Below are 25,955 nucleotides of genomic sequence, written 5' to 3' on the forward strand. Positions count from 1 at the left end.
CTTTGCATCAGCAGTTCCTGTTTCTAGAATGCTCTTCCCATGGGCCTTTGGCAACTCTTTCTCATCATTCAGGTCTCCACTGAACATCCCTGACTCAGGAGAATCTTCTAAAATCCCTTAACCTCTAATTATACTTTCTCCCATGTCGCTATTTTAGTCTACTTGTAAAACCATTTGTCACATTCTGAAATTACCTTACTTGATTACTTATTTATTAATAATTTTTTCCTACTGGAACAGATGCCCCAGAAGGGCAGATACCTTGTCTCTTATTTTTTTAAGGTCTTTTTTTTTTAAAGATTTTATTTATTTATTTGACAGAAAGAGAAAGAGAGAGAGAGAGAGAGATCACAAGCAGAGGGAGTGGCAGGCAGAGGGAGAGGGAGAAGCAAGGCTTCCTGCTGAGCAGGAAGTCCTGATGCAGGGATGCAGGGATGCAGGGCTCAATCCCAGGACCCCGGGGTCAGAATTATTAATTTCCCAGGGAAGAAATGGGCTATATATCAAGTGACTTGATACAGATCAGGTGCTTGTTAGTAAGTGGCAAAAGCTTCACCCTGAAAAGCTCAGACTAGGTGGGGAGATTTTCTTTCACGGTTGTGATTAATAAGAGCAGCCCTGTTCCTGAAACTCTGGGAATTTCTGAGTTGGAAGGGGTTCTTATCAGATATGTGAGTTTCCTCAATGTCCCAGGCTAGGTGTTTTCTACCTTCCACTTCAATTCCTGGAACTGGGGAGTGACTACCTTAGTGAGATATCTCAGTTCCATTTAAACAGCCCTGACTGTTGGAGATGCAGCTCCCTTGCTTCTGCCCATGGTCCTTTCTTTTCCCTTTTGGAGCTACATGGAATGCACCTTCCTGTGTGATGGACCTCATCTTGGTTCAGCCACATATCCAACATTCTCTTACTTGCTTCTCATGAATCAATGAAAAAAGCATATACTTGGGAGAAAGGCAGACTTGGATTCATACTTCCTCTCACTTGTTGACCTTGGAAAGCTCCCTTAATCATCTCAGGCTATTTCTCTGGAACAGTGTCTGGCTTTTATTACATATCACTGTCACCAATCATCATCATCATTATATGGTTTTCAATCTCCAAACATTTGGGTAATTCTTCTGGACTTGATTCCTTGAGTTAATGGTTTGTTTTTTTTGTTTTGTTTTTTTTTAAAGATTTTATTTGTGGAATGCCTGAGTGGCTCAGCGGTTAAGCACATCTGCCTTTGGCTCAGAGTGTGATCCTGGAGTACCGGGATCAAGTCCTGCATTGGGCTTCCGGCTTGGAGCCTGCTTCTTCCTCCTCCTGTGTCTCTGCCTCTCTCTCTCTCTCTCTCTCTCCCCCCCCCCTCTCTATGTCTTTCATGAATAAATAAATAAATCTTTAAAAAAATCTTTTTTCAAAAAAAGATTATATTTGTAAGTTATGTCTACACCCAATGTGGGGCTCCAAACTTAAAACTCCAAGATCAAGAATCGCATGTTCTACCAACTGAACTGGCCAGTCACCTCTGAGTTAATGTATTTTTTTTTAAAGATTTTATTTATTTATTCATGAGAGACACAGAGAGAGAGAGAGGCAGAGACACAGGTAGAGGGAAAAGCAAGCTTCATGCAGGGAGCTCCAGGCGGACCTCAATCCTGGGACTCCAGGATCACACCCTGGGCCGAAGGCAGGTGTTAAACTGCTGAGCCACCCAGAGATCCCTGAGTTAATATCTTTTTTTTTAATTTAAAGGTTTTGTTTATTTATTCTTGAGAGAGAGAGAGAGAGTCAGAGACACAGGCAGAGGGAGAAGCAGCCTCCATGCTGGGAGCCTGACGTGGGACTCGATCCCCGGTCTCCAGGATCACGCCCTGGGCCAAAGGCAGGCGCTAAACTGCTGAGCCACCCGGGCTGCCCAGTTAATGTCTTTTTAAAGGTGTACTGCCGGGGATCCCTGGGTGGCGCAGCGGTTTGGCGCCTGCCTTTGGCCCAGGACGCGATCCTGGAGATCCGGGATCGAATCCCACGTCGGGCTCCCGGTGCATGGAGCCTGCTTCTCCCTCTGCCTATGTCTCTGCCTCTCTCTCTCTCTCTGTGACTATCATAAATAAATAAAAATTAAAAAAAAATAAAGGTGTACTGCCAATGGGGGTCTGAGTGGCTTAGTTAGTTGAGTGCCTGACTCTTGGTGTCAGCTCAGGTTGTGATCTCATGGGTTGTGGGATCAAGCCCCTAGTCAGGCTCCTTGTTCAGCAGAGAGTCTGCTTAAAAAATTGTCTCCTTCTATTCATCTGCAAGCACTTTTTCTCTCTCTCAAAGTAAATAAATAAATCTTTAAAAAAAATGTGTTACTCAGATGCTGAACATGCTACTGATTAAGACCTCAGTGACGTGGGATTATCCTCAACTTACTTAGACTCTATTTCTTTCAATGGCACCCAAAATCAAATAAGCTTTTTTGGAAGGTGCAATACATCCCAGATGTACAGTCAGCAGAAAATCCCAGATTCTTTTCTCACATGTTACTGTCAAACCATCCTATACAGTTGGCTATCTAATATATGATTTTCATCACTTTAAATTTCCACATACTATATTTCTTTTAGGTTGGGGTGTAGCTGTGTTTCACTTGGGTCGATATCTTAGAGCTAAGTGTTACTGTAAAAATGTTCAGCAATTTTACACATCCAGTCTGACTGGAACTTAATAACTGTGGGAGGTATATGTCATCCTCATGATTATGGTTTGGAAATGGAGGCTGGAGATGGGGACTTGCTCAAGGCCATCCAGCTAGTAAGCAGAACTAACAGTGAAGTCAGGACTCTTACACCAGTCCAGTGGTGTTTGAGGAAGGGAAACTGAGAAAATGACCTCTCAGTTGGGTGGGAATAATTAGGAAAGTCTTTCTGGAGAAAGTGAATATTGAGTGTGATTTTATAAAAGTGGAAAAAGTAAGTAATCAAGATGAGGGTGTGTGGGGTTGCAGTAGGAGGGACTTAGAAGCAGGAAGGGCCTCTCTGAAGAATGCTCCCTTGGACAGATTGGGCCCCCGAGCTAGATCAGCAATTCCTTTCCTGAGCTGCCTTGCATAATCACCAGGGAGATTATATTATATTATATTATATTATATTATATTATATTATATTATTTATTCATAAGAGACAGAGAGAGAGTGAGAGGCAGAGACACAGGCAGAGGGAGAAGCAGGCTCCCTGTGGGGAGCCTGATGTGGGACTTGATCAAAAGACCCCAGGATCACCACTTGAGCCAAAGGCAGACGCTCAACCACTGAACCACCCAGGCGCCCCACCAGGGAGCTTTTAAAAGCTCATCTGCTGTCCCACCCCCAGAGAGTCAGTAGATTTGAGGGGGTCATGTGATCTATTTTTGTACCTTGCAATTCTGCTGTATTGCCTCAATAGCAGACCACTAGTCTGGGGCTAGGGTCAGTTAACGAGAGAGAGAGACGAGACAGAGAGAGAGAGAGAGAGAGAGAGAGAGAGAGAGAACAAGAGCTAGGGGTCCTTATTGTGGAGAAATGAGTTAGGAAGGTAGGATTGGGCAGGGAGACAGGATACGAAGTAGGCAATGGAATGATAGGATAGGAGTTCCTGGGACGAAAACTTTTGACAATAGGGAAGCTCTGCAGGTTTCTAAGGGGGAGCTTCATGTGTTTGAGACTCCTGAGATACACTTGATACGGTTAAGTCAGGATTCACCCCACATCTTCTTTCTAAGTCCCGTCTCTGTCCATCCCTGGAAACAAGATCCCACCAGCCCCCTCCCTAACTCCACTCATTACATCCTGACCTTAAAATACTTTGTGGTTTCACATGCATAACCCTCCCTCTGTGCTGCTGAGTCGGCTTCTTCATTTCATGTTTGCCCTCCCTGGGCTTGTAGAAAAGCACAAAAATTGTGGACACTCGCTTCAGGGTTTTACCATTTTTATTTTCAATCTGCCAGACCGGGTTGTCTGCTCTTGTCCTATAGTCAGTGTTGACTTCTGACTGACAGGCACCAGGCTGTGTCCTAGCCCGTGTGGGGTGCCATGGAGGGAGGAGACAAGACCCAGACCTCTGGCAGGTTTAATACGGGGAGACAAAATACACACTTGAAGATGACTGGAGCATACTTACAAAGCAGCAGGTCAGAGCGATACAGTGCAGACCTAGATGGTTAGAGTTCAAAGTCCCTGGTCCTCCCTCTTAGTTCCCTTGACTCATAATCTTCCTGAGTCTTCTTTGACCTCATTTGGTATTCCCTTGTATTCCCTTCCATCTCTTCCCATGGTCTTCTTTCCAGTATCAACAGCTGGCCCAGGGTCTAGATGTTGTTTCAAAGCCTGTAGCAAGATGGCTTTAGGACTCGGCTTTAGCCTGATCGTCCCCAGCTACCACTGTGTCACAAGGACTGATTTTGTATTAGCTACATTGCTCCTGAAACCATGGTCTGAGGGTGCTTCTATGCCAAACCATTTCTTCCTTTGTCATGGAGCTGTGCTCCTTTGGGAAGAAAACTTCAGTCAGGAAGGGATACCAAGCTGCTGAGAGAGATTTCTACAGCTCCCGTAGTGGATCCATCTGAGGATTTCTGACTCTGGGACAGGAACCTCACGTTCCCCCTGTCCCAGCCTGCTCAATGCCTGTGTCACCCAGAGTGCCTCCAAAGGTCCTGGACACCCCTATTCTGTGGTAAAGTCAGAACTCGGAGCTCCCTCTGCTTGACTCACACCCCTGTCCCCGCTCGTCCCCTCTGTTGTCTCTTTGCCTCTGCGCCCCAGCAGGGAGGCGCTCTGATGCCTCAGGATCTGCAGCCCCCTTCCAAAGGCTCTACGCACAGCTGCCGAAGAGAAATAGAAAAGCAGGGGGTCCAGACTGGCATTGAGGGAACTGAATACCACGGCTTCAGCCCTCCACAGGGGGCTCTTCTTCGTGAAAAAGCCCACCAAGTGGGATACATTGTAAGGCCCGAAGCACACCAGGAAATTAAGGAGCGTCACGACAGCCAGCCCTACAGCTCTGCGCCGCCTCTGAGCCCCCACGTGGGGCTGGGTGAGCATGATCCACACAAAGCGCCAGTAGCAGAAGATGGTGATCACCATGGGGACAAAGAACAGGAAGAGGCACAGCTCCAGCCTCACAGGAAGCACCACATCCAGCTGAGCTTGGGTGAAGTTCTCATAGCAGGTGATGCCATTCTCACTTGTGACATCATTATGGGTTGAGTTCCAGTACTGGCCGATGATCACGATGGTACAGTGACCGAAGGACATGACCCAGGCGATCACGGCCGCAATCACTCCGTACACCGGCTTGCGGGACAGCTTGTACTGCACGGGGAAGGCCACTCCCAGGTAGCGCTCGATGCTGATGCCCGCCAGGAGCCACGTGCTGCAGTAGATGCTGCTGTAGAAGCCGAACCCCGTGAGGGCGCAGAGTAACTCGGGCAGGTACCATTGGAAGTCGTACGCGGCCTCGACCATCTTGAAGGGCAGCAGCAGCAGCAGCAGGAGGTCCGCCAGCGTCAGGCTGAGCAGCAGGATGTGCACGGGGGCCGGGTGGGGCTGGCGGACCCGTCCTATGAAGGCCCGCAGGGCCAGGAGGTTGGCGGGGAGGCCAGTGAGGAAGATGATGATGTAGGCCGTGAGGATGAGGGGGCTGCGCCAGTTTGTCATGATGGCTCTGGAAGAGGTTGACAAAGGGCAGGGTCAGGAGGTGCCCCTGGCAGCCTGCGGACCCCCCTCCGCTTCAGGACGTGGACATCCCCCGTGCTGCTGTCCCCTCCCCGGCCAGAGCCCTGTGCCGCCTCCGCCGCTTGCTCGCACACCTGCCAGAACTGCCCAGAGCAATTATTGACTTTGCCTGGGGCGGGATAGTAAGCGGGAGTTATTACGTTTGCCATCATGTGTCTCCGGGGGGGACCAACCCATGGCTTTCTCCTTCTCTCCCCACAGATACAGGAAGTTGCCGTTATCAGCTTCCAACTTTCCTTGAGTTCTTTACCCGGTCGGAGATCCGTGGGGAGAAAGGGCGAGCCTCTCCCGAGGAGAGGGCTGTGAGCGCTCAGGGGCTCGAGGCTGGGAAAGCCCAGGCCATGGGACCCAGGGCCAGCTCCTCACAGGACCCCGCCACACGCCCAGGGAACGGAGGCCTGGCCCCCCAACCCATCTCCCTACCTCGTCCTCCTGTCCTTTTGCAGAACACAGATTCTCCTCCACCTTTTCCTCCCCTGACCAATACCCAACTCTGGGACTATTACTGAAAAGAGGAAGCTAATGAAGTGTAGGGAGGGGCATTGGGGAGGAAGGGTGAGCCTGTGCTATCTTTTGGGGCTTGTCCTCTAAAAGACTTTAGAGCAGATTCAAGAAAACCCACAGGCAGCAACTGGCTCCAGAGCCCGGTGTTTTGAGTATAAACAGAAGAACTGTAAACGGGGTCATTCAGTTTCCACTTGGCTTGTGACCCCGCTGCCCTAACACAGCCCACCCCCTCCGTCCTCTCTCCGGGCTTGAGGTCCCCCATCTCTTTCCTGGATCCCAGCTACACTGGCTGCAGGTATGAGCCTCACATCCAGTTTCTCACAGACTTCGGGCAGCCCCGCCGGCACCTCCCCCTCCAGTCCAGATCCCAGCATCACTTCCCAGAGCACAAGCACAGAGCCAGCTGCCTTGCCTTGTCTGCAGTCCAGAGAGATGGCTTCTTGGGATTAGTCCTGAAGGAAAGTCGGAAAGCTTCTGGGGAAGAGGAACGGGCCTTCAGCCACTGCTACTGCCCATTTCACACAGGAAAGAATTGTAAGGAACCTGCTGGTAGAAAGCTTTTATACTAGCACAGGTCATGTGACCAGAGAGAGGAAGGTCAGTAATTGAACACTGTCTCCTCTCAAACCTGAAGGATGATGGGGCGCCCGCCGGCATCTTCCTTCTCCCCCCAGAGATCCTCACTCGACTTCCAAACCAGATTCTCCGTCCCTAGGTCCTGGATTATTTTTTCATTCCCAAGCATTTTTCCCATTTCTCAAGTTAGATGATCTCATCTTCTCTTTTCTAGGCAATTTCTTTTGTGATTCTTCTCATTTTCAGGAAAGAAGTTTCCTGTTTCCTTTGATTCTTCAATTTTTTTCTTTATATGGGGTCTCCTGCCTTCTGCCCCCAACAGGTCTCTTTTGCCCTCTTGATTGGGACAGTTTGGTTTCACCCAGCCCGAGTCTTGTTCTGGTGGAAATAGCATGGGATTTAGAGTCATGCAGATGTGGGCTCAGACTCAGGTCCCTTCACTGTAACCTTGGGGCAGATGAATATTCTGAATTTTAGCTTCCTTTTTGGGTTAAGTGAGGATGGGAATACTTACATCCCAGGATTTGGGTGAGGTGTGGATGAGACAGCATGTATGGAGCATCTGGGCCAGCGGTGAGCACTTGGTGGGTGCCCATGAGTGGAAGTCTGCTGGAGCTTTGGTGAGAGCGAGCCACTTGGTAAAACAGCCAGAGGCTGAGGGCACCTACATGCTGTCTGACTTGGGGGACTATCAGGGATTCAGGAGGCCCCGCGTACCTGTGTGGCTCTTTATAGGGGAGTTGTGCTCAGGCTCCTGTGTCTTTCCCCCATAGATCCCCTCTCCCTGTGGGCTGGGTCTCACCTCTGAGCCACCCTTGTTCCTCCCTCATTAGAAGCTCCTCAATTCCTGTCCAAATACACACATCTGAAGAAACAGAGTCGGAACACGGTTTCCTCTCAACCTAGGGAATGGGTCTGTGTTTACCATCAGTGGCCTGACCCCTGCTTCCAGAATTCTTCCCCCCGGGACTTCTACTCATCCCGTGTTGTTTGTTCATTCAGGCAGGCATTTCATTAGTCAGTTTGGTTTTGTAGTCTAGAACTCCAGGGTCCAGGGATCCTAAATAGTAGCTTTTCTTTCTCTTCAGCTCTACCCTCCACTAGAAGCAAGGAGTTCGATCTTGGCATTTGTCTCCTTCTCCCAGTACACACATGCACTTCCCAGATAAACAGGGGAGCTAAGGAAGAGACCATTCTCTGTTGCTTGCTACCAGATATATTTGTGTCATTTTGCTTTTATGATTTTCTATAACGTTCATGAGGATCTGGGTTTAATGACAAAGCAGAAAGTTCTGGCACGCAAGTGTTGAGGAGTAGGAGTAGTAGGAGTAGGAGTAGGAGTAGGAGTAGGAGTAGGAGTAGTCTGCCTTATCTCTGCTTGTCCTTCCTGTGCCCCGTGCCTTCCTCCTGTCTTTGTGGTGTGTCACCTAAGTTGAAGGGGCACCACTGAGCCCCCTCCTCCACATTCGGGGTAGTTATGAAGGTAACATAATAAAGGAAACTTTGAACTCATGACTCACAACATCCACCTATGTCACAGGAAAAGGAAATGCAACATCTCAAGCTGAATTCAAGGGCCGAGCTTACACAAAGGCAATGTCTTTCACAATCTCTTCCAAGTTGTTTTCTTTCATCATCATTACAACCCAGCTTTAGAATAGGAAGTTGGGCCCATTATCTTAAAATTATGTATAATCACTTTCTCTACTTCCTTATCCCTCAGTCACCACTCCCGTCTCCTATCCACTCTAATCTGGGTTATATCCCTTTTTTTTCCCCATAGGACCAGCTTATCCTAAGATTAGCAGTGACTGCTATGCTACTAAATTTAGTAGACATTTTATTCCCCTTTTATTAGCCTTCAACACAGTTTCCATAGCCTCTTGAAACATTCTCTTTCCATGAATTCTCATATATTATGCTCTTCTGGTTTCCCAGCCTTTCCCTGGTCGCCTCTTTGTTTCCTTCACTAGCCCACCTTTCCCTAATCATCCTTTAAGTGTTCGAGTGCCTTAAGACTTGATTCCAGATTCTCTCTTATCCTGGTCCTATGCTCTCTCTAATCTGTTGTATGTATTTCTGCATTGTCAATTACCATCTCATAAAACCCAATTTTGAATCTCTATCCTGGGCTCTTGTGAGCTTTAACATCTACATGTCCAAATTCCTGGTAAATATTGTCATTCAGATGGCTCCCATGCACCTCAAATCTAGTGTGTCCAAAACTGACTATAGACCTCTACCAGATTAGGTTTTCTTCCAGAATTCTCCATATTGGGACATAGGAGCTCTTCCCATTCCATCCCCCAAGCCATAATCTTGGAGTCAGTCCAAGATTGGAGCTGTCTTCTTTTCTATCCCCTCAGTACATTCCCACATGCTTCTCAGAGCCCATTGAAAGCTTCCATCTCTCCCCTTCTCCATCATCCCATCCCAATATAAGCCACAGTCTGTTACCTGGAGGTTGGCAGAGGCTGTGACAGGCTCCTTCCCAGCCACTCACGCCCCAATAGTCAATTCTCCATTCTGTAGTTAGTGGGATCTAAAATGTCAAGCCAGTTATATCATATCACCCTCTTATTTAATACCCTTTCTGAGGGGCACCTGGGTGGCTCAGTGGTTGAGCATATGCCTTTGGCTCAGGGTGTGATCCTGGGGTCCTGGGATGGAGTCCTACATCAGGCTCCCTGCATAGAGCCTACTTCTCCCTCTGCCTGTGTCTCTGCCTCTCTCTATCTCGAATGAATGAATGAATGAATGAATCTTAAAAAACAAAACAAAACAAAACTCTTTCTGAGGTTTCTTATTGCCTTGAAGATAAACATCAAAATCCTTAACAAGGCCTATAAGGCCTGCCTGGCATGACTCTTGCCAACTTCCAGCCTCAACTTCTATCTCTCTTCTCTCTCCTTGCTCTTTAAGCAAGACCATGTCTCACTTACATGAATGTGCCACCTTTCCTCTGCCAGGGGCTCTTGACCAAGCCTCTACCTGCAGTGCTCTTTATTTCTCATTACCCACTCTACCTCCCTGGTCAGTCTCTAGCCTTCTTTCAGATATCTACTTCTTCCTTAAGAAAGCCCTCCCTGACGTCCTAGGTTCAATTAGATCTCTTATTGCAGGTTCTCAGAGCATTGTTGCTAAATAATATTCTGTTTCATGGATATTTTTTATTTTATTTATCCATTCACCTGTTGCTAGATGTTTGGGTTTTTTGTTTTTCAGTTTTTGGCTAGTATGAACAAAGCTGCTGTATGTACCTTGTTGTTTAGGTCTCTGTGCAGATATGGGTTTTCAGTTCTCTTGAGCAAATACCTAGAAATATGTATGGTCAACTGTATGGTCAACTTTTTGTTTAACTTTTTAAGAAACTGCCAGTTTTCTAAGGTGGCTGTACCATCTTTATTCCCACCAGCAATGTATGAGCATTTCAGTTGCTCCACGGCGTTGCCAACCCTTGGTATTTTTTAGTCTTAAGTTTTAAGCATTCTAATTATGTGGCATGGTGTCTCATTGTGGTTTTAATTAGCATTTAGCTGATGACTGTTGATTGAGCATATTTTCAAATACTTATTGGCCATCTGTGTCTTCTTTTGTAAAGTGTCTGTTTAAGTCTTCTGCCCATTTTTTAAAAATTAGATTATTTTCATATTACTGAGATCTGAGAGTTCATTATTATGTTCTGGGTACTGCTCATCTGTTAGATGTAGTCTCACTACATGACTTATGTTTCCACTTTCTTAATTCTTCTCTTGAAGACCAAAAAATATATTAGAATTTTGATAAAATCTAGCTCATTTAGTTTGCCTTTATGTTTTGTATTTTTATGTCCTAAGAAATGTTTACCTACCTACCCAGTTCCAAACTTTCTTTTCCCTGTTGAGTTACCTTGGTACCTCAACTGCAAATGAATTGATTGTATCTAAGTGAGTCTGTTTCTTAAGTCTCTGTTATGGTCTGGTGATCCTTACGTCTTTCCTTTCCCCATTCTACACAGTCTCGATGACTGTAGTTTTATAATAAGTCTTGAAATTGGGAAGTGTAAGTTCTGTAGCGTTGTTCTTTTCTAAGATTGCTCTGGCTCTTCCAGGTCATTTGCATTTCCAAAGAACCTTTTTTTTTTTTTTTTTTTTTTTTTTGCAGAGAAGCCTGCTGGAATTTTGACTGGGATTGTGTTGAATCCATAGATAATTTGGAACTGTTGAAACTGGGATCACATCGAGCCTTCCCATCTGACATAGCTCTATTATTTAAGTGTTTAATTTCTCCCAACAGCGCTTTTTAGTGTTAAGCAAAGAGCTTTTACACATCTTTTCTTACATTGATTCCTAAGTATTTTTGGTGGTCTTGCAGGTTTGGTTTTTTTTTTTAATTTTGTTTTCTAATTATTTGTTACTTTCATAGCGTCTTCTACGATTCCTTCAAAGCACTATCTCAGTGTGTTATAATCCATTTATTGTATGAAGATTTGCTTAATGTCCATCTCCCTTACAGACTCCCCACAAAGGCAGGGTAAATGGCTGTTTTGCTCACCATTGTATCCCCAGGGTCTGGCAGAGAGCCTGGCACATATTAGACACTTGATAATTGTTTCCTGGATGACATGTGGATAGATAAGTGGAAGATTGGAATGAAGAGAAATCGATTTTTAAAAGCTTGGAGATACTTGTTTCCAGCTGTCTCATTTTATCTTCTTCTGGGACTGTCATAAGAAATACCAGCCAGGAATCACTTGAGAGCTCTTTCATAGATAAAGGCACTCCTGCTACTTTTGCGGGAAACTGCCAGGATCTTTCCTCATCGCCGGTATTGATAAATCAGGCTAATATACCTTTCTGACCTAGTTTCTGCTTGGCAAAGATGAGGGTGATGTGGATATAAAGTATTCAAAAATGATGGGAAATACAGGATTTCACCAGTAGTGGCACTAATGGTAAATAAAGAGCTGTCGTTTCATTCATTCATTCAACCAATGTGTCTGTTCCCTAGAATGTGCCAAACACCAGGGTATCAGGGTCCCAAAGATAAACACGGTCTCGCACTCATGGAGGGTGGTTACATGTTAGTGGAGAGAGAGGGAAGAGAGTGAGCAAATATGCACATGGGAGTTGTTACGCAGAGAAAGACATTGAAGGAAATAAAACAGGGCAATGTGGAGAGTGGTTACAGCATGGCAGGGACTTCTTTGGCCAGAGGAATCAGAGAAGCCATCAATGTGATTACTGTTAGCTGACACCTGAGAGGTTGAGCTGAATTGTGGGGCTGGCTACTATGAAGTTCCCTCGGAGGAAGGGTCCAGACTAAGAGACTGGCATGACTGGAGCATGGTAAGCCAGGGCTGTGACAGTGGAAGACCAGATGGTTTTTAGTAGGGACTTGGGATTCCATCCATAAGCAGTGGGAAGCCGCTTCCAGGCCATAAGAGGAGAGTGATGTGGTGAGATTTATGATATGAGAGGACCGGACAGTGCTGTGTAGGGAGAGGTCTCCAGAAGGATGAAGTTGGAAGCAGAGAGAGAATAGAAATGCACTGGGGCCATCCAGGGGAGGGCTGAGGATGGCATGGATTCAGGAGGAGTACAGGATGCCAGAGAGACAGGGAGTGAGAGAGATGGTTGTAGACCAATACATCTGGGTAGACTTTGAGATTTTATTTTTCTCCTGTGCCAGCACAGTTCACCCTCCTTCCATCTATGTGTTACCATTTTGAGCACCTGCAGTGGCTTGTGAAGGTGTGGAGGTGACAGTTGATGCCCACCCCTTGCATGTCCTCTTTTAGTTGCCACATGCCCAGCCTTGCCCACAGTTCCAGTCGACAGCGGTGTTCTCCAGTTCTGCAGCCTTGCCACCTCCATCCTCAGTACTGTTGCACCACTGAAGAGGAGAAACAAGGAGGGGCATATCAGGACTAGCATCTTGGGAGTGTTCTTCAGGCCTGTCCCTGTTGGGCTCCTTGGTGGGCATCATGGGTTTTGCCGCCCACCGCTGGTAACCATGCCCCAACCTCCCTCTGCAGAGATCTCCCTTCACTCTGTCCACCTGCTTGCCGTTCATCAGACTCTGCTTCTGGCCAACAATACCAGCTGTGGTGGCTGCATAATGATCCCCCCAAAAGATATCCACATCCTAATCCCTGGAACCTGTGAATGTTGCTTTATGTGGCAAAAAGGACTTTGCAGGTGTGATGGAGAATCTTACAACAGGGAGGTTATCCTGGATAATCTGTGTGGGCCTTAAAGATGATCACAGATATTCTTATCAGAAGGAGGCAGAAGGAGATGTCCAGCAGACAGAAGAGGGGAAGACAATCTGATCACCAAGGTGGAGACTGGAATGATGTGGCCAACAAGCCAAGGAATGCCAGTAGCTACCAGGAGCTGGAAGAGGCAAAAATGGGTTTTCCCCAGACTGATGATACTGGTTTAGGACTTCTGGCCTCCAGAACTGTGAGAGACTCGATTCGTGTTGTGTTAAGCCAACAAGTTAGTGACAATTTGTTATAGTGGACATAGGAAACGGGTATACCAGCCAACATTTACTGCTCATTCTAGGACACTATGTATCAGGGACTATGCTAAGAGCTTTACAAAGATGAACTCATATAATCCTGAAAACATTCTGTGAAACAGACTCCTAAACACAGAGAACAAACTGGTGGTTGCCAGAGGGGAGAGGATGTGTGGGGGTGGGCAAAATAGGTGAAGGGGATTAAGAGGTAGGAGCATTCAGTTATAAAGTAAATAAGTTACAGGGATGAAAAGTACAGCATTGGGAATATAGCTAATAAAAAACATTCTGTGAGTTTGGCACACTCATCCCCATTCTGTAGATGATAAAACTGAGATATTGGAGGGGTTAAGTAATTTGCCTAAAGTCAGCTGGTATATGGAAGAGCTGAACTCTGAATTTGGGAGCCAGCTTTCTGGTTTAGGAATCCATGGTCTTCACCACTGGACTCTGCTCCCTTCCCCCGCCCCCGTCTAGATTAGAACTGTCTCTCCCAGCAGCCCCTGGAAGTCCTGTAGATCGCACACAGGAGGTTACAAGGGCACAGGCAAGGAGGCAAGGGTGTAAGATCGTGTCATCTGCTTCCCATAACGACTCTCTGAATGATTGCCAGCCTTCCTGCTGTTGTCCTTCACTCTTTCCCTGAACCCAAGAGGGAATAACCTTCCATCCCAGTTTCCTAGGAGCCCGGCATGTGTTCTAGTTCATGCTCTAACCCCAGATCCTGGATGCTGTCATCTTTTTTTTTTTTTAAGATTTTATTTATTTGAAAGAGAGAAAGAGAAAAAGCATGAACAAGATGAGGATCAGAGGGAGATGGAGAAGCAGACTCCCTGCTGAGCACAGAGCCCAGTGTGAGGCTCCATCCAGGACCCCAAGATCAGGACCTGAGCCAGTCAGATGCCCAACCCATTGAGCCACGCACCCCATCAGACGCTGTCATCCTTCATCCTTCCTTCTCTCCCTGTCTCTAACCATTGGAAGCATGGGGAATGGAGGGGAGAGAGCATCTTCTGTTGCTCTCTACTTAATTCTCTCTGTTGTTTAGCACTTATGAGCACGAATGTTTATAAGGATCTGGATTTGATGGTAAACAGGACTAAGATCTTGGGAGGAGACTTTTCCTTTATTCCTGGAATCTTGAAGAAGGTGGTCTGACCTCTTCTCCCCCACTCATCCCTCTTCTCTATCTTCTGTCCCTGCAAAACTGACCTTCAGACCAGGAACAGGTCTGAAATCCACCCCCAACCCCCCATCCCTTTGGCTACACACAGCTTCTAACCCAGACACTAGGTAGCTTTCAGTGGCTCAGGCCTCCTATGAAACAGCACAAGGCAGCTGGTTGTTAGCTTGGATTGCATTTTGGTTTTGACCCTGAGCAAAGGAGGAAGGGCAGAGTCTTTAGAAATGGAAGTGCAGATTTCCTCAGTAAAACTGAATGTGGTTGCAGTCAGGTGCTGGCTGACCCTGCAAAAGCTGAGCCGACTCGGGGCAAAACTACTGCTCCGTGTTCCTTTTCCCAGCCCAGTCCTGGCTCTGCTTTCCTGCTCTTAAGCTGCCTCTGTCCCATATGCTGCTCCTCTTCCCCAGCTGGATGTGGCATCACTGGAGCTACCAGGATTTCTGTCCAGTTTGCAGAATCTCAGAAAACTCAGATTACAGCACGGACTCTCCAGAGGCATGGGGCAACGTACCAGAAATTTTTGCATGGGGAAAGCAGTAGTACGTGTGGTCTGATAATTGGAATTTCCCAGGAAAAGGGAAAGCCCTGGTTTTCTTAATGCAAACTGCTGTAGAAAGTAGAATTTCTGTTTATCAAAAGCGGAAATTGGTTAAAAATAGATTGAGAAACAGTGATGCAGCTGATGTAATACTTTACTACTAGCTCTCAGAGAAGTTTATATGAACTGAGATCCTCTGCATGTTGAGCAGAGCCCCTTCCATTGCCAGAAGAATTCCGCTCCCTTAGTGAGCAGTGAGAATGTTGGGAAGAGAACAAGAAGAGAGTGTGCCAATGGGGTCTTCCGTTTCGAAGTTTTCCTCTTTTCCCCAGGGCTTTGCCACGCCATGATAGGAATACCACAGTAAATTAGCACCTGAGTCTCCCTTTGTGGGAGACCTCTCAAGAGGTCTTTGCCACATATAAAGCTAAAAGCCTTATATCTCACATGAGCCTAGAAACCCAAACCACAGAGGCTTAAACACACAGGGGGGTTTTTTTCATCATGTCACATGAAGGAAACAGGGCTGATGCAGCTTCTCAGAAGTGGCCATCAATAACTGAGGCTTCTAGCTTTCTGCTTCACCATCCCTAGATTTGACTTTCTGCTTCATGATCTTAAGAAGCATCGACATTCTGAGCAGAAGAATGGCGGGGGTGGAGAATATAAAGAGCAAAAGACATAAGAGCTGAATCTAAAGCTTGAGAGACTTTATTTTGTAGAGCAGTTTTAGATCTGCAGCACAGAAGGCACAGAGATTTCTCTTACCCCACACATGCATAGCCTCCTGCATTATCCACATCCCTCGCCAGAAAGATACATCATTACAATTATGAACTTATGCTGACACATCATCATCACCCAAATCTATCCCTTTTTTAATCAAGAAAATGACAGCTTTTCTAGAAGCCCTACTCAGCAGACTTCTTACTTCTTATTGGCTAGTTCTGTTATCTTGTGACAACTCCTGTCTACAAAGGTGTCTGGGAAAGTGATTATCAACTGGGCATTTTCCCAGTCAGACAAAATTGGTTAAGGAGGGTGGGGTAAATGCCAAAATTACAGAGATCTTGAATAGCACACATAGGGAAGAAAAATACTTCAAAAACTAAAATATCTATGATGACCATAAAAAGGGGTAGGGTTTTATTTTTTTTTTTTAATTTTTATTTACTTATGATAGTCACATAGAGAGAGAGAGAAAGAGGCAGAGACACAGGCAGAGGGAGAAGCAGGCTCCACGCACCGGGAGCCCGACGTGGGATTCGATCCCGGGTCTCCAGGATCGCGCCCTGGGCCAAAGGCAGGCACCAAACCGCTGCGCCACCCAGGGATCCCAAGGGGTAGGGTTTTACAAAGCAATCTATAGATTCAATGCAATCCCTATCAAAATGCCAAGAGCATTTTTTCACAGAGCTAGAACAAATAATCCTAAAATTTGTATAGAGCCACCAAAGACCCCAAATAACCAAAGCAACCTTGAGAAAAGAGAACAAAGTTGGAGGTATCACAATCCCATATTTCACAATTGCTTCAAAGCTATTGCTTTGCTTTTGTCATACTATCAAGACAGTATGACACTGGCACAAAAATAGATGCCTAGATCAATGGAACCAGTGAGTCCAGAGATAAATCCATGCTTATATGGTCAATCTACACAAAAGAGGCAAGAATATGCAATGGGGAAAAGACAGCCTCTTCAACAGTGTTGGTAAAACTGGACTACTTTTTTACACCATACACAAAAATAAATTTTAAGTGGATTAAAGACCTGACTGTGACACTTGAAACCATAAAACTTCTGAAATAAAACATAGGCAGTAATCTCTTGGATATCACCCTTAGCAACATATTTGTGGATATGTTCCTTCAGGCGAGGGAAACAAAAAGAGAAATAAACTGTTGGGACTACACCAAAATAAAAAGCTTTTGCACAACAAAGGAAATCATCAACAAAACAAAAAGGCAACTTACTGCATGAGTGAAGATATTTTCAAATGATATATTTGATAAAAGGTTAATTTCCAAAATACATAAAGGACTTAACACAACCCAGCACCAAAACAAACAATCCAATTAAAAAATGGGCAGAGACCTGAACAGACACATTTCCAAAGAAGGCAAACACATGGCCAATAGGTACATGAAAAGATACTCAACATCAGTCATCATCAGAGAAATCAAAACCACAGTGAGATACCACTTCACATCAGTCAGAACGGCTGGTGTTAAAAAGACAACAAGTGTTGGCGAGGATATGGAGAGAAGGGAGCCCTCGTGCACTATGGAAAACAGTATGGAGTTTCCTAAAAAAATTAAAAAGAAATATCATATGATCCAGTATTTCCACTACTAGGTATTTACCCAAAGAAAAGGAAAACACTAAATCAAAAAGATACATGCATTGAACTCCAATTAAAAAAAAAAAAAAGAAAAAAAAAAAAAGATACATGCACCCTGATGTTTACTGCAGCTTTATATACGATAGTCAAAGTATGGAAGTAACCCAAGTGTCCATTGATAGATGAATGGTAAAGATGTGGTATATATGTATAATGAAATGTTACTCAGACATTAAAAAGAATGAACCTAGGGGATACTATGCTAAGTAAGTTAGAGAAAGATATCCTATGATTTCATTTATATGTAGAATCTAAAAAGCAAAAACAGACTCATAAATGCAGAGAACAAACTGGTGGTTGCCAGAGGGGAGGTGGGTTGGGGGGATGGGCAAAATAGGTAAAAGGGATTAAGAGGTACAGACTTCCAGCTATAAAATAAGTAAGTCAGGGGGATGAAAAGTACAGCACAAGGAGTGTAGTTAATAATATTGTAATGTTGTGTGGTGACAGATGGTAACTACCCTCACCATAGTGAGCACCAAGTAATGCATAGAATCGTTAAATCACTATGTTGTACACTGAAAACTAATATAAGATTGTGTGTCAACTGCATTAATATTTATAAAAAATAATAAATTTTTTAAAAGCTTCGAAAAAAGGTGTAGGACTTTAGAAAGGATTTTTAGAAATTGTTTTTATTGAAGTGTAGCTTACATACAATAAAGTATACTAGTCGTAGAGGTACAACTTAAGTGACTGTTAACATACATATTCGTGTAACCACTATGTGGTCGAGATATAGACCATTTTCAATACTCTACAAGAACTCTCTGTGCCCCTGCTCACAGAGCAACCTTCCCACCTCTGAGATAACCACTATTCCAACTTCTACCACTAGAAGAGGGATACTAGCCATCATTCATCTTGGAAGGAAAACATGTGATGGGTAGAGAGAAACAAAAGGGAAAGAGAAGGCCGAATTAATGGCTGGTTTGATAATACTGCTGCTCTTAAGTATTTAAGAGGTAATACTTTGCCTCTTAAATTACTCTAATTACATTTTGTAAACCTTCCTCTTAGAATGTCATCAAAAACTGAAGATAGAAATTTTAGGACTGAATTACTGTGTGTAATAGAACAACTCTAGGCAATAGCTTTGAAAATGGGCTAGAATCCTATTTCTCTGTAATATAAAAACAGCCTGAAGATTTGTAGTCCAGGAGAGCCAGGATTGTCTTTGGCAGCTGCAGAAAGACTTAAGAGACCCATCCTCTACTAGCTGTCTGCTCTTCCAACCCTGGAGTAGCCCTTGTCCTCGTGGTCCAGGATAGAAGCTAAAGCTCCAGTCATCAGGCCTGTGTTCCTGACAGCGGAATAAGAGGGAGGGAAAAAAGAAGCACTCACCCCTTCTCAACTTAATAGACTTCTTGAAAGTTCCACACAATACTACTAAAAACTCATTGGCAAGGACTTAGTCAACTGATCATAGACTTCTTGAAAGTTCCACACAATACTTCTACTAAAAACTCACTGGCAAGAACTTAGTCAACTGATCACACCTAACTGTAAAGAGGGCTGGGAAACAGCCTTTTAGCTGGGTTCAGTGTATTATTAAAAATCAGACTTTTTTGGGGGGGTGGGTTTCTGGGTAGTTCAGTCGGTTGAATATCTGGCTCTTGGTGTCGGCTCAGGTCCTGATCTCAGGATTGTGGGGTCAGGCCCCATGTCAGGCTTTGTGCGGAGCTTGAAATTCTCTCTCTCCACCCCTCCTCACTCATACTCTCTCTAAAAAAATTTAAAAAAAAAATAAAAAACACTTTTTTACTAAAGAAACTGGTAGTCTTTTCCGAATCTCACTTGTACAACTTTTGCAGATGAGCCCTCTCTCCCTCAGTTCTGCAGCCTTTGTATCTTGTCCCCAAAGGCCTGGCATATGCCCAAGGAAGAGCGCGTCTCAGGGAAAACCTCAGCACGTGGGGAAGAAGGTGCCACCCGGAGCATTGCAGTCAGCCACACTCACCGGGTTCTGTGGTCCCTGGGGTTGGATGAATATAATTGAGCCCAGTGGCAGAGGTCAGTTTTGTCTTGGGAACACAAAAGCAGATGTGAGCATTCTGTTAGCACCCTAGCCACCCATTGCTGGGCAAGATTTAGATTACTTTTTTTTTAATTTTCTTTGACACAAGTGCCATTTGTTTCCCAATGAAAGAACCCAACCACAGCACTGTGGATAGGAGCCAAGAGCCTAGCCACCCGCATGGTGGACAGAGAGAAAGTGCCAGTTGGTCAAGAAAGCCACACTGCTGTATCCCTCAGTGCCCATCCAGCCAAGAGCCCTGGGTCACAGAGGATGCTTCTGTGGAAGCAGGGGCAAGACTAGGGAACGGCAAAGCTTTCCTTCCTGCAGTGGCATCTGAAATGGGCCAGGAGCCAGGGCCCCATGTGCCTTGAAAGAGAAAGGGTGGAAGCGAAGGGCCTGGTAGCATTTGGCTCAGGATGAAGACGAAGAGAATTGTGGAATTGGGTGAGGCTCTCTGAGATGTTCTACTTGAGTTAAGAAAAATTAGGGTAAATCACCTCCCTGATTTTACGTTCCTTTTTGCCACACTTAACCAACCAGGCTGCTACTATTTAATTTATTCATTCATTTATAATGGAAATGTAGTTGACACACAGCGCTGCAATGAGTTTTGGGTGTACAACGTAGTGATTGGGCAAGTCTTTATGTTATGCTCCGCTCACCACAAACAGCTGCTTTCCATCCCCACACAACACTAGTATGATCCCATTAACTCTATTCCCCATTGTGGTACCTCTTATCTCTATGACTTACTCACCCCATGACTGGAAGCCTGCACCTCCCTGTCTCGTCCCCTCTGGCAGCCATCAGTTTGTTCTCTGTACTTATGGGTCTGTTTCTGCTTTTTGTTTGTTTACTAGTCTCCCATTTGCTTTTCTTGAAACGCCTGTGGGTGCCCCCGCTGCCCACTCCCTCATAGGGCCGTCCGTGGAGTTCCTTGATGGGGGTAAAGATTCTAACCTGCCAGGTTTCCCCACCCTGTGTCTCAGGAAGGCCTGACTCTTCACTCACCCGATTCCTCTCCTAGACACCCCAGACTTTGCTCCTCTACCCTTGCTGGACAAGATGCGTTCTTACAGGAGTTTGAGAGTCCCAAAGTGCCCTCCCGCCATGCAAAGACAAGGAGGTGACGGGCATAACTGTCTTTGAGTTGTGACAGTGCCCCATTCTGTCTCACTCCCCCAGAGGCCTCTCATGCTCTTCTGAGAAGGGCGGACTTAGCTTGAGGGAAGAGAGGAGTTTGAAGACTCTTTCCTCAGTGTGGTTATTCTGCGCAGTGGCCTTTGGCAACGTAGGGTTACAACTAGCGCTCACAGTGTCCTTGTCCCGAGGTCCCAGCTGAGATCTCTGGGCTGGCCCCGCAGGCTTAGAGTTCTGGTCAGCCACACGTCTTTGCAGCTGGAGCTGAGGGCTCGGGTCAGCCCTACTTGAACCCCGGAAAGCGAAGTGGGAAAGGCACATTCTCAAAGCCCCAAAGGAAGCAGTTGTTTTTTTTTTTTTTTTTTGTGGGGGTTTTAAAAAGATCTTATTTATTTGAGAGAGACAGACACAGAGCATGAGCAGGAGGAGGAGGCAGAGAGAGGGGGAGAAGCAGGCTGCCCGCTGCACACGGAGCCTGATGTGGGACTCAATCCTAGGACCCTGGGATCATGATCTGAGCCAAAGGCAGATGCTTAACCAACACCTTCCGGGAAGCAGTTCTGTGTCAGGATCTGCTGTGCTCATGTCCAGTGCAATTTCCAGTCTACACAGGGATGTTCCCCCTTCTTGCTCACTCCAGAAAGTACGATGGAACACTTGTGACATTAGAACACGTTACCTTATGTCTGCTCATTTCTTTGTTTACTTAAATTCACAAATGCTGATCCTTTCCATATTACCATGAACCTCTGACCTGCATTTCTTGCCTGTGGTTGCCACACACCAGTGTGTCCCAACATGTCTTTTGAGAACTGTTGAGTTAGAGGACCAGACGTTCCTGGCCTGGCTGGGGACGAATCACCCCACCCTGAGGCTCCTGTCTAGCCTGGCACTAGCGTATGCATCTGCCCGTGTTCACCTTAGGACCCCACCTACTTCCCCCCCCCCCCCGACACCTGTCATGTTCCCAAGAGTGGCACCCTCCCTTTAGCTCTCCAGGAGTCCCAATGCTTCTGTGGTATGTGCTCCAGCACCCTCCTCTCCAGACGCGAATAGTGGTGGAGTGGCTCCCACGGTGCTCCCGGAGAAGGGATGGGGGCTTCGGGGAAAGGGTGCGGGCCTGCAAGCACCCTGATGGCCAATCTCTCCTAGGGCCATAGATCTCTTCCATTCAAGGAGATGTATATTAGAGGGGAAGGGCCCTTGCCAAGCCCTGCTGAGGCAGTCGGGCCCTCTCTGCTTCTTCCCACGTCTCTGCCCCTGCGAATCTAATTGATCCCTCTCCAAATCCAAATTCTGACAGTTCTTCTAGGCTTTTTTAACATTCAGAATCCATGCAGCCCTTACTTTCTCTTTTGAAGGCTTCTTTTAGGTCACCAGCTGTTTTTTACCCTTTCTTTCTGGTCTTTCTTCACTTCTCTTCCTCTCTGCCCCCACCCTGGACAATAGCTAGTTTGTCAAGTTCCTGTTCCCTTCCTGGCATGATCCAGCCAAAGCAGATTCATCTCCGGTTTTGCATCATTTGGCATTCCCTGGCCAGTAGAACACATTTTGTAGAAACTGGGGACTACTGGCTTTCAGGTCCAGGGGCCCCAGCCTGCCCAGAAAGTATCTGAGGCCACGTGGCCCCATAAAGTCTGCTGCTGTTTGGGAAATCAGGCTCCGCTGTTGCTCCTACATATCTTTCTGCCCCAAGTTCTCCTCTCTTCTCTCCAGTGACCTCTGTCCGAGGTCCGTGGGCCCAGCCCCAGGCTCCTCAGATACTTCCTGAAAGTCTCTTGGATCAGGGGGCTGAGGGCAGGGTGACAACCAGATCATGCATTTCATCTCTGTGAATGAAGGGGGATAGAGCATCAAACAAGACATCCATGGCTCTTGCCTTCCTGGACTTTACATGCTAGTGACTGGGGTATGGAGAATGGAACAGTATCGACATAAATATAGAAGAGAATCTATTGTCGTGGCACATTCCTTGAAGGAAACAAAACAACATGATGTAACAGTTGCCTGGGACGCAAGGGATGTACTCTGAGTGGCAGGGGAGTATTCCCTGAAGGGGTGACATTGAGCAGCAAGCAGCCTGAAAGAGCTCTCCATCTGAAGGGCTGGAAGAGGAGCACTCGGGGCAGACAAGGAAGTTTGTGCAAAGGCCCAGGGGCTGCATAGAGCCCTGCAGCATGGTGTGGTGGAGGAACTGAAAGGAGGCCAGGGTGGCTAGGGCGGAATGAGCAGGAGGGAGAGTGATGGGAAATGAGGTCAGAGATGTGACTATGGGCAGGGAGAGCTCATCATGCAGGGCTCTGTAGTCCAATGGGCAGATTCAGACTTTATGCTCAAAGTAGTAGGAAACCATGGAAGAGTTTTGGGCAGAGAAGTGAAATCTGATTCATGGTCCCTGTTGGAGTATAAGAGTGTCTTGCTCCTGTTCGACAGAGCTTCAGGGGAGGCCTCCTGGTTCGGGAGTCTGTGCAGCGACCTAGCCTCTGTCTCTTATTCCTCCATCCTCTCTGTCCAGGCTTCACCCTCCTCCCACACCGGCCCACTTTCCAGACTAGCAGGAAGAGACCACTGGCTGTATCTCTTGTCCAGCATCCTTTGCATCATTTTACATAGATATCCATGATGTTCTGGATTCGAGTGAATGACACAAACTCACTGGAAGTGTTGGGAAGGGAGGGTACTACATTTTATCCCTGAGTCTTGTCTTGCCTTCCTTCCTGACCGCCCTGCCCACCCTCCCAACCCCCACCCCCACCCCCAAGCAGGGACTGCAGCCTCTGAGTATTACTGAGGAATCTCCATTCTGGAGCAAATGTCAAGCCACAGCGGTTCCCATGAGCCTCAAACCCCTGCTGACACCTTACTGCCTGGGACTGCTGGGGATGGGCCAGGGGTGGGGGGTTCCTGTTCTGCTCCTCTCCTGGTGTTAATCCTGGCTCAGCAGAAGCAGAGGGAGAGTTTCTGCTCTGGGAAGAGCCAAGTGGGGCAAAGCTGAGTTCCTTCTCTCTGCTTTCCACCAGTTGGCTCTCCTCCTTGCCCCTGTTCCAACCCTCCATGCGATACTGAAGCCTGGCTGACCTGCCCCCTTAGTCTCTCTGAAGAGCAAAGGTTTTGGGGGAGAGAGGGTGTGGGGTGGGGTGGATTAAGTACTTTGAAAAAGCGTATTTCATATACTTTTATATTTGAAAACCAAAATCAAAAAGTTGTTTTGTGTTATAGACTAGTACAAGTCAGCTTTGGGGTTATTTTTAACTCAAGGTTGAGGGGCACCGAGAAGACAGGTGGGCATCTCTAGCCCAGCTCAAAGGAGGGAGCTGTCTCAGCTCCAGGCTCCTCTCCACGACGCCATCCCAGCACAGCCCCGCTTCATTACCACCACCAGCCACAGCCCGTGTGGGAACGTGTGTCGGCGGTTCACACTCTGATGTTAAAATCATATGCAAAAAAGGGGGGGGCTTAAAAAAATAAAATAAAATCATATGCATATTCACATCTTGGTTCCCATCCCATCGCCAGCTCTGTGTTCTTTGGAGAACTACCAAACCCGCAGTGAAACCACTAAAGCCCTAATTTTGGAGGGTAAAAGCATGGACTCTGGACCCAGCCACGGAGGTTGGAATCCTGGCTCTGCTGCTTGTTGTGTGTGTAACGTTGGGCAGGGCTACCTTATCTAGGCCTCAGTTTCTTTATTTGTAGAACAAGGATAACAATACAGGGTTGACCATGCAGGGTTGCCGTGAGGACTGAAAGGACTGTGTACATGTATGCATGCGTGTCTGTGTGCACGCGTGTGGGCGTCTGTGCATAAAAATAAGCGTGTATGTACATACGTGCATGGCTGGTACATAGCGAGCGCGTGTGAGTGTTGGCTGCTATTACTATCCTTATTTCACTTTTGTTTAGGATAAGGCTAAATGATGTGTGAGAAACATGTTGATTTTTAAAAAACCCATAAGTAAATCCTACTGCGGGTGGTGTATAGACAGTGGAGATGGTGTGAGAGCTCCTTGATAGCTAAGTGGATGGTAGCCTGGTCCCCAGCATTCTGTCCTCTGCTGCCTCCGCATCTCACAGGCTCCTCCCTGACTTCCTTTGATTTAATTAGTTACTTCTGCTCTTCACCGGGTTTTCTATCATATGCCTCATGGCAAAGCAGCTCCTTAGGTCTCTGTTGAACCGTCCGTCTGGCCCTCTCGTCCTTTCTACTTCTCCACCAGAGGAAGAATGATCCTCACCTCATAAGGGTTCCAGAGTCCCATAGCCTTTCTTCCCTCCAGGAGGGGAAGTTGCCTGTTACATCCCAGATCCGTGGTCCTCAAAGTGTGGCCCCTGGGCCAGCAGCATCAGCATCACCTGGGAACTTGTTCTAGATGCCCATGCTTGACCACCTATCCCAGACCTGCTGAATCAGAGGCGCTGGAGTTGGAGCCCAGTGATCTGTGTTTCAGCCAGTACAGCAAGAGGTTTGGGTGCATGCCAAGGTTTGGGAGCTGCCATCACATAGGAAGGGTGGGGTCAGTGGCTGTTCTGGGGTTGCTCGGATTCATAGTCCTGCTCTGGACAGCTGGTGCTCACATGAAGCTATAAGGCTCGGTTGTGAAGACAGGGGCCGGAGGCAGAGGGGGAGCCAGCTGACCTCTCTGAATGCCTTCTGGCTTGCTTCCCTCCCAAACCTCCCAAGGGCAGATCTCAGGGATGTCAGCCAGGCAGTTGGGAAGACAGCCCAGATTTCCACCAGGACTGTGCCCTGACCAACAGCATAGTTTTGGGGAGCCATGTAACCTTTCTGGATTTCAACATGGGTCATAGCCCTCTGCAAATAGAACAGGATTGTTTGGGGGGAACAAATGAGGTAATTTATGTGAAATCACTTTGCAAAACTGCAGATACTTCTCTACTGTCAGTTGTCACCAGACCACTAAACTCTTTACAGGAGTGATTCCCAACTTTTTTCCAGTGGCCACACATGGGACTGATTATGCTGACATGGTAAACAGACTCCCAAAACATTCCAGCTGCGACTTCTCCCATCCCTTTCCTGCTCTCAAGAGAGACAATGTCAACAGCTTCTGAGTCAGAAGTTCCAGTGGGCAGAGGAGACATGTCCCTGCCCTGTGGCCATGACCTGGCCTGCTCCGTCCCTCTGCCCCCACTCTAGCCCCAGTTCAGCGTGGCACAGTCCCTCCACTGCTGTCTCTCCACCCCTGCCCCCTCTCTGTGGTCTTTCCCTTCCCTGGTCTTGTCTGTCCCCTGGAATTGAAGCACTTGCCTTGTCCCAGACAGCCTGGCACTGTCCTGATTCCTTCTATTGTATGTCACCAACAATCCTTGCCCAGAGC

At 46.7% G+C, this 25,955-nt stretch overlaps 1 protein-coding gene and 1 long non-coding RNA gene across 3 annotated transcripts in view; one reads left to right on the forward strand and one right to left on the reverse strand.

Moving 5' to 3' along the window:
- Nucleotides 1–25,955, forward strand: part of LOC111090545 — a 47,514-nt gene that overhangs the window by 13,649 nt on the left and 7,910 nt on the right. The window lies entirely within an intron of this gene.
- On the reverse strand, nt 3,919–6,816 carry FFAR2 (free fatty acid receptor 2). Of its 2 annotated transcripts, none has more exons than XM_038529333.1 (2): nt 6,663–6,816; nt 3,919–5,672 (listed from the first exon to the last, which is right to left on the reverse strand). In XM_038529333.1, the coding sequence occupies exon 2, from the start codon at nt 5,663–5,665 to the stop codon at nt 4,673–4,675; it is 993 nt and encodes a 330-aa protein (XP_038385261.1). In that variant the 5' UTR covers nt 5,666–5,672; nt 6,663–6,816; the 3' UTR covers nt 3,919–4,672. The 2 variants fall into 2 exon arrangements, with proteins under 2 accessions (XP_038385261.1, XP_038385262.1); XM_038529334.1 differs by lacking the exon at nt 6,663–6,816 and adding an exon at nt 6,167–6,655.

This window comes from Canis lupus, chromosome 1 (genome assembly GCF_011100685.1).
Source record: "Canis lupus familiaris isolate Mischka breed German Shepherd chromosome 1, alternate assembly UU_Cfam_GSD_1.0, whole genome shotgun sequence".
NCBI lineage: Eukaryota > Metazoa > Chordata > Mammalia > Carnivora > Canidae > Canis > Canis lupus.